The 20,338-nt window shown below is 44.5% G+C and overlaps 1 protein-coding gene across 1 annotated transcript in view; it reads right to left on the minus strand.

The window, feature by feature from the left end:
* Positions 1-1,240: 1,240 nt before the first annotated feature.
* Positions 1,241-20,338, minus strand: part of LOC120988949 — a 69,905-nt gene continuing 50,807 nt past the window's right edge. The window contains exons 11-14 of the mRNA XM_040416759.1: positions 6,982-7,029; positions 6,400-6,518; positions 6,169-6,307; positions 1,241-1,563 (exon numbers count right to left, since the gene is read on the minus strand). Coding sequence (XP_040272693.1) covers positions 1,454-1,563; positions 6,169-6,307; positions 6,400-6,518; positions 6,982-7,029 — 416 coding nt within the window. The 3' untranslated portion in view covers positions 1,241-1,453. The remainder of the gene's footprint in view (positions 1,564-6,168; positions 6,308-6,399; positions 6,519-6,981; positions 7,030-20,338) is intronic.

The raw sequence follows: 20,338 nt of genomic DNA on the forward strand, positions 1-20,338 counted from the left end.
CAGACTCATAGCTCCTTCTATATGTATCACCCTGCAGGAGGAGGAGCAGACTCATAGCTCCTTCTATATGTATCACCCTGCAGGAGGAGGAGCAGACTCATAGCTCCTTCTATATGTATCACCCTGCAGGAGGAGGGGCAGACTCATAGCTCCTTCTATATGTATCACCCTGCAGGAGGAGGAGCAGACTCATAGCTCCTTCTATATGTATCACCCTGCAGGAGGAGGGGCAGACTCATAGCTCCTTCTATATGTATCACCCTGCAGGAGGGGGGCAGACTCATAGCTCCTTCTATATGTATCACCCTGCAGGAGGAGGGGCAGACTCATAGCTCCTTCTATATGTATCACCCTGCAGGAGGAGGGGCAGACTCATAGCTCCTTCTATATGTATCACCCTGCAGGAGGAGGGGCAGACTCATAGCTCCTTCTATATGTATCACCCTGCAGGAGGAGGAGCAGACTCATAGCTCCTTCTATATGTATCACCCTGCAGGAGGAGGAGCAGACTCATAGCTCCTTCTATATGTATCACCCTGCAGGAGGAGGGGCAGACTCATAGCTCCTTCTATATGTATCACCCTGCAGGAGGAGGAGCAGACTCACAGCTCCTTCTATATGTATCACCCTGCAGGAGGAGGGGCAGACTCATAGCTCCTTCTATATGTATCACCCTGCAGGAGGAGGAGCAGACTCATAGCTCCTTCTATATGTATCACCCTGCAGGAGGAGGGGCAGACTCATAGCTCCTTCTATATGTATCACCCTGCAGGAGGAGGGGTAGACTCATAGCTCCTTCTATATGTATCACCCTGCAGGAGGAGGAGCAGACTCATAGCTCCTTCTATATGTATCACCCTGCAGGAGGAGGGGCAGACTCATAGCTCCTTCTATATGTATCACCCTGCAGGAGGAGGAGCAGACTCATAGCTCCTTCTATATGTATAACCCTGCAGGAGGAGGAGCAGACTCATAGCTCCCTTCTATATGTATCACCCTGCAGGAGGAGGGGCAGACTCATAGCTCCTTCTATATGTATCACCCTGCAGGAGGAGGGGCAGACTCATAGCTCCTTCTATATGTATCACCCTGCAGGAGGAGGGGCAGACTCATAGCTCCTTCTATATGTATCACCCTGCAGGAGGAGGAGCAGACTCATAGCTCCTTCTATATGTATCACCCTGCAGGAGGAGGGGCAGACTCATAGCTCCTTCTATATGTATCACCCTGCAGGAGGAGGAGCAGACTCATAGCTCCTTCTATATGTATCACCCTGCAGGGGGAGGGGCATGCTCATCATTCTCTCCTGTTTGTGTCACCCTTGGGGGAGGGGCAGGCTGATTATCCGCTGTTTTCTACCCTGTAATTAGCGGTCCATATCCGGATGTTTGCTGCTATAAATACTTTCCATTGGTCAGGAGGTTGGCAGTCCTGTGGCAGTCGGCAGGGAGGGTTACAATTTGACAATTCCAAGAAACGTGGCTTGACTGTTGATATCCAGGCTGGCATTCCTCCGTGGTATTTCCAGCACGATAGTTTGTCCCTTTCGTAGACGGAAAGCACCTTAGAGAGAGCAAAATACAAATCTCAGATATGCAGGAACATCTCAATAAATTAGAATATCATGGAAAAGATCATTTATTTCAGTAATTCAGTTGAAAAAGTGAAGCTCTTCTATTCCACAGATTCATTGCACACAGTGATCCATCTCAAGCCTTTATTTCTTGTAATGTTGATGATTACGGCTTACAGCTAATGAAAACCCATCAGTCAGGATCTCAGAACATTAGAATATTATATAAGACCAATTAGAAAAAGATTTTTAATACAGAAATGTTGTCGTACTGAATAGTCTGTATGTGCCCTCAGTACTTGGTCGGGGCTCCTTCTGCATGAATGCGGCGTGGCATGGAGGAGATCAGCCCGTGGCACTGCTGAGGTGTCATGGAGGCCCAGGTAGCTTTCATAGAGGCCTTCAGCTCGTCTACATTGCTGGGTCTGGTGTCTCTCATCGATTCTCTATGGTGTTTAGGTCGGGCAATCAAGCACATTGATACCGAGGTTATTACACCAGGTACTGGTACTTTTGGCAGTGTAGACAGGTGCCAACTCCTGCTGGAAAATAAAATCAGCATCTCCATAAAGTTTGTCAGCAGAGGGGAGTGCTCTAAAACTTCCCGCTAGACGGCTGCACTGGCTTTGGACTTGATATAACACATTGGACCAACACCAGCAGATGACATGGCTCCCCAAACCATCACGGACTGATGTCTCTGGGTCATGATTGGTTTGACACAAGAAATGCCACAGTTGTAGCCCATGTCCTAGATACGTCTGTGTGTGGTGGCCCTGGAAGCACTGACTCCAGCAGCAGTCTGTCACCGCCGGCCTTGGGAGAAGACCTTAGAAGTTCAGATAGACGGAAGACTCAGGAGTCAATCTGACAGATCTCTCTTGTTTTCATTGTTGCTGACAGGTTTCCACCTCTTCGCAGATGCTGCTCATTATCAGTCAGGTGGCTCTTTATATGTTCCACCTCTCACTTGTTTCCCTGCAGCTGATAGTTCCTCTGAGGAGTGCTCTGCTTGTGTGGTGGTTCTCCTGTTCCAGTTGCTTCTCAAGCTAAGTCCTTTCCCTTTTCTTGTAGTATCTGTCCTGACTAGGCCTCAGAGAGACACTGGTTCCTTCAGATTGGAAGGAGCCGGTTGCCTCTTTCCCTGTTCCCTAAGCTGAGAGTTTGGTGCAGTGTGTCAGCAGTCTTAGGTTCCCCTGCATGTGTATTTCTACCTTTGAGACTTGCACATGTGGAGAGTCAGGGTTTGCTAGGAGGTGACCTCTTTATTCCCTAGGCTTGGGGGAGAATCTGTAGTTGTTTTGTTGTTGTTCCCTTTGGTTGTCTTTCCTTCCCCGTACTACCCATGACACAGTCCACTCCTTGTCAATCTCCCCCAAATTCTTGAATGCACCTTTTTCTACCACATTTTTTCCTTCCACTCACTTCCATTAATATGCTGGGATACAGCACTCTGTGAACAGCCAGGGTCTTTACCAATGACCTTTTGTGGCTTCCCCTTCCTGTTGAGGGTGCCAATGACTGTCTTCTGGACAACCTGTCAAGTCAGCAGTCTTCCCCATGATTGTGTAGCTTACTGAGGGGACCAGATAAAGGCTTGGGAAACCTCTGCAGGTGTTTTGTGTTGTTTAGCTGAGGAGATTGTGACACCATGAGTCTACAAGATTGAACTTTTTCACAATATTCAAATTTTCTGAGATCCTGACTTTTGAGTTTTTTTTTAGCTGTGAACCATAACCATCGACAGTAAAAGAAATAAGCGCTTGAAATAGATCACTGTGTGTGTAATGAATCTATAGAATACAGGAACTTAACGTTGTGAATGGAATTACTGAAATAAATTCACTTTTCAATGAGATTCTAATGTATTGAGATGCACTAGTAATATCTACACCTCTGCCTCTCACAAGACATCCCAAGCTTGTCTACGTAGCTTTGACAGATTAGAGGGGGTTCTTTTTTTTGCTATTTTATGGATGTAAAGGTTTCCATATAACTTCAACAGCTGTCAGTCAAATGCTCTTTCGGCCAAAAGCTGTCTCTCCTGACACATCATAGATATCGGTTTGGCCTGTGGAAGACACTTAGTTTTGACGACTTAACTATGTGGAGAACAAAAGGATAAAGATTTCAATTCAAAGCACCTGATCCTTTATTACCCCGACATCATCTGTCTGGGAAGAGTCGGGAGCTCCCCATACATGTTAGACTACTTTCACACTGCGGATCCGTCATGGATCTGCAAAAACAATACCGTTACAATAATACAACCGCATGCATCCGTCATGAACATCATTGAAAGTCAATGGGGGATGGAACCGTTTTCAATTGTGTCCTTCTGCCAGTCACTACTGCGATGCCTCCGTGCTGTGCCAGTCACTACTCTGATCCTTCTGCCAGTCACTACTCTGGTCCTTCTGCCAGTCACTACTGCGATGCCTCCACCCTGTGCCAGTCACTACTCTGTTCCTTCTGCCAGTCACTACTGCGATGCCTCCACCCTGTGCCAGTCACTACTCTAATCCTTCTGCCAGTCACTACTGCGATGCCTCCGTCCTGTGCCAGTCACTACTCTGATCCTTCTGCCAGTCACTACTCTGGTCCTTCTGCCAGTCACTACTGTGATGCCTCCGTGCTCTGCCAGTCACTACTCTGATCCTTCTGCCAGTCACTACTGCGATGCCTCCGTGCTGTGCCAGTCACTACTCTGATCCTTCTGCCAGTCACTACTGAGATGCCTCCACCCTGTGCCAGTCACTACTCTGATCCTTCTGCCAGTCACTACTGCGATGCCTCCGTGCTGTGCCAGTCATTACTCTAATCCTTCTGCCAGTCACTACTGCGATGCCTCCGTGCTGTGCCAGTCATTACTCTAATCCTTCTGCCAATCAATACTGCGATGCCTCCGTGCTGTGCCAGTCATTACTCTAATCCTTCTGCCAGTCAATACTGCGATGCCTCCGTGCTGTGCCAGTCATTACTCTGATCCTTCTGCCAGTCACTACTGCGATGCCTCCGTGCTGTGCCAGTCACTACTCTGATCCTTCTGCCAGTCACTACTGCGATGCCTTCACCCTGTGCCAGTCACTACTCTGGTCCTTCTGCCAGTCACTACTGCGATGCCTCCGTGCTGTGCCAGTGATTACTCTGATCCTTCTGCCAGTCACTACTGCGATGCCTCTGTGCTCTGCCAGTCACTACTCTGATCCTTCTGCCAGTCACTACTGCGATGCCTCCACCCTGTGCCAGTCACTACTCTGATCCTTCTGCCAGTCACTACTGCGATGCCTCCGTGCTGTGCCAGTCCTTACTCTAATCCTTCTGCCAGTCACTACTGCGATGCCTCCGTGCTGTGCCAGTCACTACTCTGATCCTTCTGCTAGTTACTACTGCGATGCCTCTGTGCTGTGCCAGTCATTACTCTGATCCTTCTGCCAGTCACTACTGCGATGCCTCCGTGCTGTGCCAGTCATTACTCTAATCCTTCTGCCAGTCACTACTGCGATGCCTCCGTGCTGTGCCAGTCATTACTCTGATCCTTCTGCCAGTCACTACTGCGATGCCTCCGTGCTGTGCCAGTCACTACTCTGATCCTTCTGCCAGTCACTACTGCGATGCCTCCACCCTGTGCCAGTCACTACTCTAATCCTTTTGCCAGTCAATACTGCGATGCCTCCGTCCTGTGCCAGTCACTACTCTGATCCTTCTGCCAGTCACTACTGCGATGCCTCAATCCTGTGCCAGTCGCTACTCTGATCCTTCTGCCAGTCACTACTGCGATGCCTCCACCCTGTGCCAGTCACTACTCTGATCCTTCTGCCAGTCACTACTGCGATGCCTCCGCCCTGTGCCAGTCATTACACTGGTTACCCGTACAGTATAGGATACAGTTGAAACTGCTCATTCTCACCCACAAAGTTCTCCACAGTGCTGCACTCCTACATCTCCTCCCTCATCTCTGACTTCCATCCTACTCGTGCTCTCCGTTCAGCCAATGATTTACGACTGACATCCACCATAATCCAAACCTCTTACTCCCGTCTTCAAGACTTTTCCCTAACTGCACCAGTTCTCTGGAAGGCCCTACCCCAAGCAATTAGGATAATTCCCAACATCCACAGTTTTAGGTGCTCCCTAAAAACAGATCTTTTTAGGGTGGCCTATTACATCCCCTAATCTAACCCTTCTCCATTCTGCACCTTCAGCCTCATTCTTCTGCACCTGATCCATCATCCATCAGTATCCACCATATCCCATGCTCTCATAAGCCCTACAGATATCGGCTGGTGGCGGCTCATGCAGCTTTATATTTACATCTCTATTGGCCAGACCATTGTACAAAGCACTTTTTACCTTCTGTGTCACCCCTATCTCCTCATAGATTGTAAGCTCTTGCGAGCAGGGCTCTCACTCCTCATTGACTTGTTTGTTGCTATGTAATGTAGGATTTAGTTTGTACCTGAACCCTCTGATTGTAAAGTGCTGCAGATTATGTTGGCGCTATATAAATAGAAATTATTATTATTAAGAGTATTCCGGGTATGTCCTTAATCCTCCAGTCTTAGGGCAGGATTTGAAGATGAGAAGAGTCTTACCCGACGTGTAGCAAGTGTTAAATGCCAGAGTTTTATCCCCCGGCATGCTCTGAACACATCGGAGAAGAATATCTCTTTTTTCATCTGTCTTCCGAAATATTATATGACCCATAGTGTACGTCGTATCTGTGTAAAACACCTAGGACAGAAGCAGGAGATACAGAACTTTGGCTTTGAGGTGGAAAGATGACAATGGATCATAACAAGACATGAGAATAGGTAGTACAATACCTGGCTGTATATTGAGTATATCCCTGAATGCTTCACATGAACAGTTTTGCCTTCAGCCTGCAGAGATTTCCCCTCCTGTAGGGACACCTTCCAAAAAATTTCCGTCCGGTCCTGGAAGACTAAGACAAGAGAAGACCTTCATTAATGAACATCTAACTTTTAAGAAAGGGTTTCCTTCAAACAATGGCTTCCAAGCTGCACAATGTAAGTCGTAGTCCCGCAACAGTTGAAGAATCACTGGTTGGAGACCTCTGTGTTAAGTGGACATCATTTACTGTGGATGGCAAGAAGATCTTTGGCCAGATCAATGTCAACCTCTGACATGAAACGTGAACTAGAAAAAATAAACCCTATTTTGGATGTATTGGAGAAGACAAGCATGCATGGAAGATATGAAGTCAAAAGATGAAGAAACGCCACAAGATGTAAATCGTAGAGCCACACGATACCAGTAAGAGGCCTTGACCAAATGATGAGGGAACATTATGAAGAAACTTTTCTGTAGACTGATTAAATAACCTGCAAAATAAAATCTGTCTTTAGAAAGGGGCAAATATTTTATGTTTTATAGGAAATTCTCACCATTGGAATATATCGACTCTGGTACCAGGTGAAGGAGAGAACGATTTCCTGAAAGAAACAGCACAGTATGAGTTGTCAATGCCAAAGATTATTGCCCCAGTTCTTCTTTATCATCGGTGTGTGAGGACAATTGATTTGAGGTTAGACCTGCACTGTTATGTGACTGCATGCCCTGGCCCTTACCTCTCCTGTACAGCGATCAGGTGGACTATCTAACTCATGGGACTGTCAAATGAAGATAAGTTAATAAGATGGACTAAAGCCAGTCATACGCTCGTTTAGCCGACATCTACTTTTCTTGAACCTCTCATATCCTTCATACATATTCACAGGCAGCTTGGCCAAGTGTGGATGTGCTCTAAGTGGAGAGTAAAACCACTGCCAAACTGCACTGGCAACGGCTCATCTCCCCTGAGAACAAAAGGATTACTCATGTTGAAATCCAACAAGCCTGACCCTTCTTTCCCCAGGCATCTGCCATAGGTAATGAGTCCTCTTGACCCACCTGTACACATGCATGGGCAGCTCGATAGAGTGTGCATGTGTTCTCAATGGGGAGTAAAACCATGCCTGACTCTACTTGTGGCATCTTGCAGTGCCTTGCAAAAGTATTCACCCCCCTTGACTTTTTTCGTATTTTGTTACATTACAGCCTTAAGTTCAATGTTTTGTTAATCTGAATTTTATGTGATGGATGAGAACACAATAGTCTAAGTCGGTGAAGTGAAATGAGAAAAATATATAAATAAAATAAATAAAACTATTGTTTAGAAATAGAAAACAGAAAATTGTCATGTGCGTATGTATTCACCCCCTTTCTTAGGAAGCCCATAAAAAGCTCTGGTGCAACCAATTACCTTCAGAAGTCACATAATTAGTGAAATGATGTCCACCTGTGTGCAATCTAAGTGTCACATGATCTGTCATTACATATACACACCTTTTTTGAAAGGCCACAAAGGCTGCAACACCTAAGCAAGAGGCATCACTAACCAAACACTGCCATGAAGACCAAGGAACTCTCCAAACAAGTAAGGGACAATGTTGTTGAGAAGTACAAGTCAGGGTTAGGTTATAAAAAAAAATATCTTTGATGATCCCCAGGAGCACCATCGAATTTATTATAACCAAAGAACATGGCACAACAGCAAACCTGCCAAGAGACGGCCGCCCACCAAAACTCACGGACCGGGCAAGGAGGGCATTAATCAGAAAGGCAGCACAGAGACCTAAGGTAACCCTGGAGGAGCTGCACAGCAGAGACTGGAGTATCTGTACATAGGACGACAATAAGCCGTACGCTCCATAGAGTTGGGCTTTTTGGCAGAGTGGCCAGAAGAAAGCCATTACTTTCAGCTAAAAACAATAAGGCACGTTGTGAGTTTGCGAAAAGGCATGTGGGAGACTCCCAAAATGTATAGAGGAAGGTGCTCTGGTCTGATGAGACTAAAATTGAATTTTCGGCCATCAAAGAAAACGTTATGTCTGGCGCAAACCCAACACATCACATCACCCAAAGAACACCATCCCCACAGTGAGACATGGTGGTGGCAGCATCATGCTGGAGGGATGGGACTGGGAAACTCGTCAGAGCTGAGGGAAAGATGGATGGTGCTAAATACAGGGATATTCTTGAGAAAAACCTGCACCACTCTGTGCATGATTTGTGGCTAGGACGGAGGTTCACTTTCCAGCCGGACAATGACCCCAAACACACGGCTAAAGCAACGCTTGAGGGGTTTAAGGGGAAACATGTAAATGTGTTGGAATGGCCGAGTCACAGCCCAGATCTCAATCCAATAGAAAATCTGTGGTCAGACTTAAAGATTGCTGGTTACAAGTGCAAACCTCCAACCTCAAGGAACGGGAGCAGTTCTGCAAGGAGGAATGGGCAAAAATCAGTGGTAAGATGTGGCGACTGCTCATAGAGACTTATCCAGAGAGACTTGGAGCTGTGATTGCCGCAAAAGGCGGCTCTACAAAGTACTGACTTTAGGGGGGTGAATAGTTCTGCACATTGACTTTTTCTGTTATTTTGTCCTATTTGTTGTTTGTTTCACAATAAAAAAAAAAACATCTTCATAGTTGTCGGCATGTTCTGTAAATTATATGATGCAAAACCTCAAACAATCCATGTTAATTCCAGGCTGTGAGGCACCAAAATACGAAAAAAGTCACAGGGGTGAATACTTTTGCAAGGCACTGTACATTTCTAAGAACAAAAGGATCAAGCATGTTGGAATCCAACAGCCCAATGCTTCTTCCCTCCTTTATCAGCTGTCATGAAGCCCCCAAACCTGAAGGTCAGCTGGTCCCATCAAATTTGAAGGGTTCTGCCAACATTAATGTGTGTAGCCACCTTAAGAATTATCAGCTATGGAGGGTTGTTCCATCACTCTCTCCATAACAAAGTTCTTCAAGTGTCTCTCAACTTGGCTGTCATGGACATTCCTGCGACAGGTGGCAAGAGATCGGTGAGACTGGCAACACGTGGTTTGATCTGACATGTTTTCTATTTGGATTAAATGGCGTCTGAAGGGATATATGTGACTCCATTTTGTCTTATTCAGCAACGTGTATTACATTTGGTTAGTGTACTTACAAAATGTCTCTTCCCCCTTAAGGAATGTGTGACACTTCCTTAGCTGTTTCAAGGATACACATACATTCCTTAGTTTGTAAGTATGAACAGTCCTAGCCATATAAGGTCATCTGGCTCAACTGTATGCTAGCCTATGTGTATACCTGATTGGTCAAATGCTGTTACTATGAGTCAGCTATTATGTAAATGCAGAAGCTTATGTGTGACCATACTATTGGTCAAAACTAATGCTAACATATGATTGGATGTCAAGGAAGCTCAACCCCCTCTATTATAACTGTTTGCCAACTGTGAAATAAACCAGAATGGATTGGAAATAGACATGTGTTCATGTGGTCAATCTAATTCATTCTCCCGGTACCGGATAAGGCTTAATTCAAGCTGATCACCGAAATCAGTGTCAGGGACACACGTTAGGCAAGAGAGTAAATTTTCCTAACAGCTTGGGGGCTCGGTTTCCGGGATTGGGAGGGTCAACTCTTCAGGTCTACAGTGAAAGACATCAATTCTTGTCCTCCTTGGACCTGGGAGCAATGACCAAAATCTCATTCAAGTAAGTCGAACCATCTATTTATGATTTCGGTGGATTGCGATGTCTGGGACACGCGCAAAAGCTCTGGGAGCTTGTTGATTTTAAGCGGCTCATTGAGTCCATATCGTTAGGTATAAAAATGCTGATTATAAGAGGCTTAGTAAGTCCATATCGTTAAGAGATAGTGCACTATATGAATAATCTGTTCCGGGAACAGAAGGATACAAGCTTGAATTAACTCTTATGTATATATAGTATAAGTATTTTAGAAGTATTAAGATTATCTGTCTGTGTGAGATGTTGGCCGGGTGGTAAGTTTACGGTCGCATCCCACTGTGAAATCATTCTGTTTCTATCACTGCCAACATGTAAATTTTGTTGCACGGTCTAGTCCCACAAATTATTTCCTAGTTAACACATGAGTAGACAATTGGGCAGGATGTGAGAATTGACAGTTAAAATGTGAAACAGAATGTTATGCCCGGCTGGCAACAGGGATGAAGAGCTGTAAAAAATCTGTTAGAAGCTTACAGACAGTGTACATCAGAACTCCCGTGATTGTGAAGGGGGGCTATTGTGAGTGAGAAGACACAGCAGTGTCAGGAAGTTAATTCATGGCAAGGGAAAAAGTGTTTCAGTGTTTGCAATTAGAAAGGGCTTGTGTTAAAACGTTCAGAAATGAACTGGTTAAGTTTTGTTGCCCTAATGATATGTGTGTGTTTAAATAGTGACGATTTATAGCCCTGGAATTAGAGATTACAGCACTAAAAGATGGACAGTTAATGCATAAGTGTATTGATAATTGAAAAAAGAAGTTGAAGGATAATAATAGGCTGGTGCAAGCTGAGTTATGGTGGAAAAGTGTATATGGAAGTGACTGAGAGAACTTGAAGTTAGAGAAATGAAATGAGCAGCATTTCTTATTACAAGATGGAGGATTTGGGTGTGGTAGGGAACAAAAGACCAGGAAAAGGTTGCCATGTGGCATCCCTTCCCCCACCACCAAAATGTCACTTGTATACCTACAAAAACTTTTCCTGTTTTCTCTGCAGTGTGCTCTCAGAGAGAACTCCCTCCCATCTCACCCCCCCTCTCCTGTGCTCAGGAATTCAACTAACCTACATATGGGGGTTGGGGGGGAGGGGGGCTTCTAATTGGTAATGCATGAGCAGAATGTGAAGATACTAACCTGTGTTATCTATAAGATATTCCAGATAGGGCTCCAGTATTGGATTGGATCTTTCCAAATTGTATGTTCCGATGGTTTAAAATGTGCCTGCAGTGATGATGCTAATTGGAAGTGTCCAATCCTATCAATCTAAGGTTGCACCCATTCTAAGTCCTTATTCAGATATGAGTAAAAGTTTAAGGAACATGTGGTACAGCTGAACTCTTGATGTATTGCTTTACTTCCCCTGTTTGAACACTCCTGAAATAAGAGACGCAAGGCAAAGGAAATGGAAGGGGAAGTTATATAGAATAAGGGGCGTTGTGTATAACACTAAACCAAAAACTACATGGCATATAAGATGATTTGTTAATTTTAACAAAATGACTGTATGATTAACATGTATATTGTCTTACAGTGACAGACCATCAGCAATTCTGGGTGTGGTGTGAATATCTGTTTCCAGGAAAGCTGTGTTTGTCTGTGCTGCAAATTTTGGAATGTAACAAAGAAATTGTGTAATTGGGTGAAAGATACATGATTCAGTGGAATGTGAATGGGTGTGGCTCTGAGTTGTATGTACGTAGCAGAGCTGTGTGTGCAATTCATATTTTATGTGTAAGGGCGTGGTTATGAGCTGTTAATGAAAAAAGAGTACATGGAAAAATGTATATGAATGCGTATGGAGTATGGTACTTGTTTTTAAATATGCGCATTGAGAATTTTATTTTATTTTCTTGGAAGTTTTTGGTTTTTATTGGTACCAACAGCATTGATCAAGCTGTACATTTTTATTTCAATGAAAAGTTTTTATGGGCCCTTTGTGTGTTCATGTCTGTATTGTCAGATCTGTTTGTTTCAATGTTTGCAGTTACATGTTACATGTTAAGTGTTGTGCTTAACATCAGAGCTCTGCTCGTATGGACAGCTAAGATACTAATGGCAGAACAGAAGAAGGACCAAAGCGTCCGACTAAAAGCGGTGGACTTAGATCACTCAGAATTAGAGGAAATAGACCCATCATTATGGGCAAAAGGGGACTATGACACAGGATTCATTGACTGCACACCATACAAAGCAACCATCAAAGAGGGCAGTACACCTGTATATCAGAAACAATACCCACTGTCAAAAGAGAAACTTGATGGGCTTATGCCAATGATAAAGGAATTCCTACAAAAGGGAATCCTGGCAGAGGTGATTTCACCCTACAGCACGCCCGTGAATCCAGTGACAAAGGCAGATGGTACTACCCGCTTTGTACAGGATTTAAGGGCCATCAACAACATCATTGTGCCTATAGCCCCTGTTGTACCTGATGTCACTTAATTATTATCTGCCATTCCAGCAGACGCTGTTTGGTTCAGTGTGATAGATCTGAAAAATGCATTCTTTTCTATCCCAGTTGATAAGATAACCAGACTACTTTTTGTTTTTTGCTTTGACAGACGTCAAACTGACCTGGTGCAGAAATGCCCCAGGGATATGCTGATTCACCTGTAGTGTACAGCATAGTCATCCAAGCGATGTTAAAGCCATGGTACATCCCCCCAAGGTTCTGTGCTGCTGCAATATGTCGATGATCTGTTACTATGTAGCATGTCAGCGGAGGCCAGCAATCAGGATGGTTTATCACTGTTAAAATGGTTGTCAGGATGTGGTCACAAAGTGACACTTAAGAAAATGCAATGGTGTAAAATGCAGGTTGAATACTTGGGCTTTGTCCTCACAAAAGGTGAACGGAGAATCAGCGCAGAAAGAGTCCAGTCTATTGCGGGTTTGGTCGCCCCGCACACCAAGAAGGAAATGTTATCTTTCCTTGGGATGATAAACTACTGTAGACAATGGATTCCTGATTGCTCCTATTATGACAATGTTTTGAGGCAAGCCACTCTGGAAGAAAATCCAGATTTGATTAAATGGTCTTCTGAAATGTACAATGCATTTGATTATCTGAAATGTTCACTCATGTCGAGTCCAGGGCTGGGCCTCCCTGACTATAATATGCCCTTCCACATGTTTGCACGCCAAAATTGTAAAACCATGGCGGGTGTACTGACACAAGAAAACGGAGGCAAGTTGCGTCCTTGTGTGTTTTTCTCAAAGGTAATGCCCACCCCTGTTCAGGGGATGCCGGCATGTCTGTGTTCTCTTGCAGCCTGTGCTATGATGGTAGAGTTGGCAACTCCTTTCACAATGTGACATTACACCATTTTGCACACCACTCATGATGTTGTAGGCCTACTCAAGGACATCCACACTCAACACAGCAGGCAGCTGAGCTCATTGCACTCACTAGGACATGTATTCTACATGCTGATAGACCTGTCACCATCTATACTGATAGTAGGTACACACATGGGGTAGTGTGGGACCATGGTATGATCTGGCAGAGGAGAGGATTTACGGCAGCAGATGGTAAGGATCATGTCTCACAGGGCAATGCGCTGGCAGTTAAGGTGGCGAAATGAGTGGCCAAATGCAACCTCACAGGTTTGTATAACCATTGGGAGATGCCATGTCTGGCACCTCCAACCCCTGAGATGTTGCAAATGCTTACTGATCTTCAGTGGTATGCCACTGAACAGGAACAGCAAGACTGGTGTTATTCAGTATTGCAGAAAAATCCTGAGATAGGATTGGTCTGCGAAGAGTGGAAGTTATGCATTCCCCAACACAGTGCTTCCATCTTAATAGCACATTTCCACAGAGTAGGACATAAACAGCATTGAGATACTCATGGGTAGGCCTTTTCCCCACACCATGGGCAAGACGCCCCCTGGTAGTGCAGGAAGGGGACTTGGACCTGATCAGAGAGGAGTAATAATCTGATCAAGGTCCTCAGTAAAACTGAAGAATAAGTGGCTTGTAAGTCTTTTTCTCTTTCACAGGAACCAACCCATCCATTCCGGATAGGCGACCAGGTGATGATCAAGATCTTAAAGAAGGGAAAGGAACCAGGAAGCTTCACTTTACAGACAACCCACCGAGGTAGTCGCGATCACCAGAACAGCAGTCCTCACTGAACAGTTACCCACGTGGATCCACGCCACAAGGATTAAGTTGGTGAAGAAAAGAGAGGTACTAACGGGGGCAGACAGCCCTGACCTCCAACGAGGCCCAGAGGTACTAACGGAGGCAGACAGCCTTGACCTCGAAGAAGATACAGAAGGGGTACTAACGGAGGCAGACAGCCTTGACCCTCAACGAGATGACGCAGTCGGGAAATTCCTCGAGATGGCTGAGATGTAGTGCCTTAATAATTGCAGTTTTGTGTCTCCTACTTACTGTCCCATGGCTGTGGAACAGACAGATATACTTGAAAACAGAATGCAGAGGGGAAGACAATCTATGCAAGACAAAGGAGAACTTATGGCTGTACCTGGCCAAAACTCTGAACTTAACTGACTTTTGTCTCCAAACCACTTTATCTGCATCTAACATTTTGGAGACATGTCTGGTAGCGGTCCCCACCCCAGTAGATGTATGGACGGGGCTCCTATGTTCCCAATGGAATGACACAGATTTGGAGGATCATGATGTTAAATATGGATATGTAAATCCTTATCATGCTTGTTATGACTGTCCTACATATGAGACTCTGCAAAGTAATATGATAGAAATAATTACAGGTCTTGTCACAGCAGCAGAAATATGTTATAACTTCACCTGTGATGAGACACTATTGCCTCCCTGCATACAAGCAAAAATGCAGAATAAGACTAAGCCAAATATTTGTAATAGAGATTTAGGTAGTTGTAAAAAGATAATATCAGGAAAGAATATGCAATGTAATATTACAAAAACAGTACCATCCCTAGACAAACATGTACCTCTACCAGCAGGATGGGTATTGGCCTGTGGGAATACTAGTTACACGTACATACCTGCCAATATTACAGAGGGACCCTGTACAATAGCTAGGTTGACATTAGCAATGATACCACTATTCCCAGCAATGCAGATACGACACACGAGAGACACTTCCCTACAGTTACCAGACAATTGTGATTATAATGTGAATCTCCTCTCTAGATCAGAATATATGAGTTTAGGGGTATCTTTGATAGGGGTACCAGGGTTGGCCATATATAACCACAGGACAATATCAAAACTTGCCTGTTTTATGGTAAAACAGATAAATGTCACTGGTGCAGTTCTGCAAGATATGCTGCTGGATATACAATCGTATGAAAAGGCTATCTTGCAGAATAGGGCAACTATTGACTATTTATTGCTCCAACATGGTATAGGATGCTCAGCGTTCGCAGGGATGTGTTGTTTCAATTTATCAGATCACTCCCGTGGAATAAAAGATAAAATAGGCCAATTAGAAGATATGAGAAAACATATAAAACAGGATGTTGACCAAGGTTGGGTGGGACTGGCTTTTTGGCTGAATACCTGACTTTGGTCAAATAAGGTATGTTTTAGGAGTGGCACTCGCCGTGGTCGCTGCAATAGTGGGTCTCTGCTGTTGTCTACAGTGTGTGCCCTCCCTTCTTACCATATGTCAAAAAGTGGCCGAAAGAGGGGTACACTCAACATCCCTCTATACTCCGGTAGAGGTAGAAGAGGCAAACACAACCTCAACAAAGCCTGAGGATTATACTCCTGAAGGGTATATGGAATACCTAAAGGCTTACAAGCAAACCAAGGAAGAGCAGAGAAAGAACCATATAGTATTAGGTATATATATAAGGTTCTTAGAGGGGATTGAAGGGATATATGTGACTCCATTTTGTCTTATTCAGCAACTTGCATTACATTTGGTTAGTGTACTTACAAAATGTCTCTTCCCCCTTAAGGAATGTGTGACACTTCCTTAGCTGTTTCAAGGATACACATACATTCCTTAGTTTGTAAGTTTGAACAGTCCTAGCCATATAAGGTCATCTGGCTCAAGTGTCTGCTAGCTCATGTGTCTATACCTGATTGGTCAAATGCTGTTACTATGAGTCATCTATTATGTAAATGCAGAAGCTTACGTGTGACCATACTATTGGTCAAAACTAATGCTAACATATGATTGGATGTCAAGGAAGCTCAACCCCCTCTATTATAACTGTTTGCCAGCTGTGAAATAAACCAGAATGGATTGGAAATAGACATGTGTTCATGTGGTCAATCTAATTCATTCTCCCGGTACCGGATAAGGCTTAATTCAAGCTGATCACCGAAATCAGTGTCAGGGACACACGTTAGGCAAGAGAGTAAATTTTCCTAACAGCGTCTGTGTTGTTTCTGGTGCTTGCCGCACCATCTTTTCCCAGGTGTGACTATTATGGTCATTTAACCTTTCTATTTATTGCTGTTTCTCCCACTATGCTATGTGGTTTATAGCTTCAGTTTGAGTTGTGGATAGCTGGTGTGTGGATCTCGGCTGAGTTCCTGGTGCTGCCATAGCCACTTGAAGTTAAGTGTTTTCTTTCCCTTTTGTATTTTTATTTTTTATTTTTACTTTTGTGTGTTGACTTTCCCTGTCATTTGTATTAAGGCCTGTTATAAACCGCCAAAACCGTCATTTTATTTCTTGTTTCAGTACTGCCATGGATCCTATTGCTGCATCTGGCCGGACAGCTGCAGGGGCTGTCTTTGGAGGTAGTTGACCTCCGCACGACTGTCTCACAGATCCAGAAACCACAGGCTGCTGGTCCTTGTGGTTGTTACCAGGTCTGTCACGAACCTAAAGTTGCCCTCCCGGACAGATTCTCTTTGGGACGTGATAATTTCATTATGTTTAGGGAGGCATGCAAATTGTATTTTAGGCTACGTCCACACTCATCTGGGGATGAGATTCAGAGAGTTGGTGTGGTTATTTCGTTGCTTAAAGGGGACTTATCTATGATGACCTGGATCGGACCTCCCTGGCCGAGCCCAAGCTACATGGCCTTGCTCAGGGAGAGCGTTCTGCTGAGATCTATTGCTCTGAGTTTAGGAAGTGGACTACGGATACTGAGTGGAACCATCCGGCTCTCCATAGTCAGTTCTGTCAGGGATTATCAGAGAGGCTGAAGGACGCTTTGGCCTTTCATGAGAATCCTAAGTCTCTGGAAGCCGCTATGTCTCTTGCAGTACGCATTGATAGACTCCTGAGAGAGAGAGATCTAGGGGCCCCCACTCTCAGGACGTAATATCACATAAGGTATCATCTTCCTTTGACACTTTGGGTCAGGATACTCCTGGGTTTATGTCTGGGACAAACCCATGCAATTAGGGGGAGCTACTCCTGGATCTGCTTTTAGGCATATTAGTCTTGGGAAGGGAATGTGTTTTTTCTGCGGACAAAAGGGACATTTTATCGATGTATGTCCATGCATTCAGCGTCAAAAAGAAAAAAAAAGGGGAAGTCTAATTCCCATCTGACTCTTGGAGGGGTGAGAGGGGAGTCAGAGACTGTGCATTTGTCTTTGACTGGTAGTACCTGATTTCTCCTGACTACCGAGGTGGCGCTAGAGTCCAAGACTGTGGGGATTGAGGTGTTTATCGACAGTGGGGCAGGGGTGAACCTGATTGATGCTCAGTTTGTCCGTATGCACGGGTTGTCTCCAAGCGCATTAGAGAAAAACATTTCCATTTTTGCTATTGATTCTGCACCTCTAGCTTAGAAGTGTTTATCTCAGATGCTGACTTTCATCAGGAATTCATCTCGTGTTTTGTGTTGGAGGGTCTCCCTGCTCCGTTGGTTCTGGGTTTGCCATGGTTAAGCAAGCACAATCCAACCATCGATTGGCCAGCTAGACAGATTCTGGATTGGGGTAATTATTGCGTTGACAATTGTCTGAATGCATCTTTTTCTGTTTTAACTACTAAGACATTACCCTCTTTTATATCTGATTTTGCCAATGTATTTTCTGAAAGTGGATGCCAGGCTTTACCCCCACATCGGGAATATGATTGTGCTATCAACCTTATTCCCAGAGCTAAGTTGCCCAAATCTAGGTTATTTAACCTTTCTTGACCCGAAAGAACGGCCATGAGAGAGTATATTACTGTGAGTTTGGCTAAAGGACACATAATATCTTCCAAATCTCCAGTGGCAGCAGGTTTTTTCTTTGTTTAAAAAAAAGGCCATGTCTGGATTTCCGTCAGCTCCATCGGATTACTGTCCGTGATCCTTACCCCCTTCCTTTGATTTCTGATTTATTTAACCAGATTGTTGGTGCCAAGGTGTTCTCCAAGTTGGACTTAAGGGGGGCATATAATCTGGTCAGGATCAAGGATGAATGGAAGATGGTTTTAATACCCCAGTCACTTTGAGAACCTGGTCATGCCTTTTGGGTTGACCAATGCTCTTGCAGTTTTCCAGCATTTTGTGAATGACATTTTTCATCACCTGGTGGAGAGGTTTGTTGTCGTGTATTTGGATGACATACTAATTTATTCTCTAGACTTGCAGACTCATCAGGATCACGTTAGACAGGTGTTACAGATCCTAAGGGATATTAAATTGTACGCAAAATTAGAGAAGTGTGTTTTTGCTGTATATGAGGTGCAGTTCTTCGGCTACCTGCTGTCATCTTCAGGTTTTTGAATGGATCCAGAGAAAGTCCGTGCTGTATTGGACTGGGATCGACCCGAAAATCTGATGGCTCTTATGTGGTTTTTGGGGTTCACCAACTATTACCGAAAACATATTCAGAACTATTCGACAGTTGTGAAACCCTTAACTGACATAACTAAGAAAGAGACGGATGTTTCAGTGTTGTCTGATTCGGCGTTGCAAGTCTTTTCTCAGTGCTTAAGGAGTGCTTCTCTTCTGCCGCTATATTGGTGCAGCTGGATGTATCACAACCTTTCACTGTGGAAGTTGACGCGTCCGAGGTGGGGGTAGGAGCAGTTTTATTGCAGAGCCCCTTACCTGGTAAATTGTGCCCATGTGCATTTTTCTCTAAAAAACTCTCTGCCGCAGAGAGAAATTACGATGTGGGTAACAGAGAGTTGCTGGCCATTAAGTTGTCTTTTGAGGAGTGATTTCATTGGTTAGAAGGAGCGATTCCTCCGATCACGGTGTTCACAGATCACAAAAATCTGGCTTACCTGGAGTCGGCTAAACAACTTAACCCGTGGCAGGCCAGATGGTCTTTGTTTTTCCCCAGATTTAATTTCATTGTCACTTATCGTCCTGGGGTTAAGAATGTCAAGGCAGATGCCTTGTCACATAGTTTTCCTGGAGGTGGTGATTTTGAAAATCTGAGTCCGATACTGTCGGAGGTGGTGGTGATACCCGTTCTATACCCTGACCTAGAAGTGAAGGTGTTAGAGGCTTAGGGAGATGCACCGGAGTCTTGCCCCTCTGGGAAGTTGGTGGTTCCATCAGAATTGCGTCATAAGGTGTTTGAGGAACATCACTGTACGGTTCTTAAGGGACACCCTGGGAGTAGATCCACTGATGACCTCATTTCTCGTAGATTCTGGTGGCCGGGGTTGCGTAAGTGTGTTGAGGACTATGTGTCAGCCTGTAGTACCTGTGCACGCGCTAAGGTGACACATACTCGACCTTCCTGATCTCTACTTCCGTTGCCCATACCGCCCAGACCATGGACTCACTTGTCTATGGATTTTATTGTTGATCTACCTAATTTGTCTGGAAAGACATTTATTCTGGTGGTAGTTGATCGTTTTAGTAAAATGGTGCACTTTATAGCATTGCCTGGCCTACCTAATGCTAAAACACTTGCGCAAGTATTTGTTGACAACATTGTGAAACTTCATGGCATTCCCTCTGTTGTGGTCTCGATCGGGGGACTCAGTTTGTGTCCAGATTCTGGAAAGCGTTCTGTACTCTGCTGGGGGTACAACTCTCTTTTTCTTCTGCTTTTTATCCTCAGACGAATGGACAGACGGAGCGCACTCATCAGAGTCTGGAGACTTAAGATGTTTTGTCTCTGAGAACCAGGAGGAATGGTCCTCGTTTTTGTCTTTAGCAAAGTTTGCCATAAACAGTCGTAGATAGGAGTCCACTGGTAAGTCGTCATTTTTTGGGGCATATGGGTTTCATTAATAATATCACTGCAGTACGGAACGCTATAGAAATTAGATAAAACTAATACTT

The sequence above is a fragment of the Bufo bufo genome, chromosome 1 (genome assembly GCF_905171765.1).
Source record: "Bufo bufo chromosome 1, aBufBuf1.1, whole genome shotgun sequence".
Classification (NCBI taxonomy): Eukaryota; Metazoa; Chordata; class Amphibia; order Anura; family Bufonidae; genus Bufo; species Bufo bufo.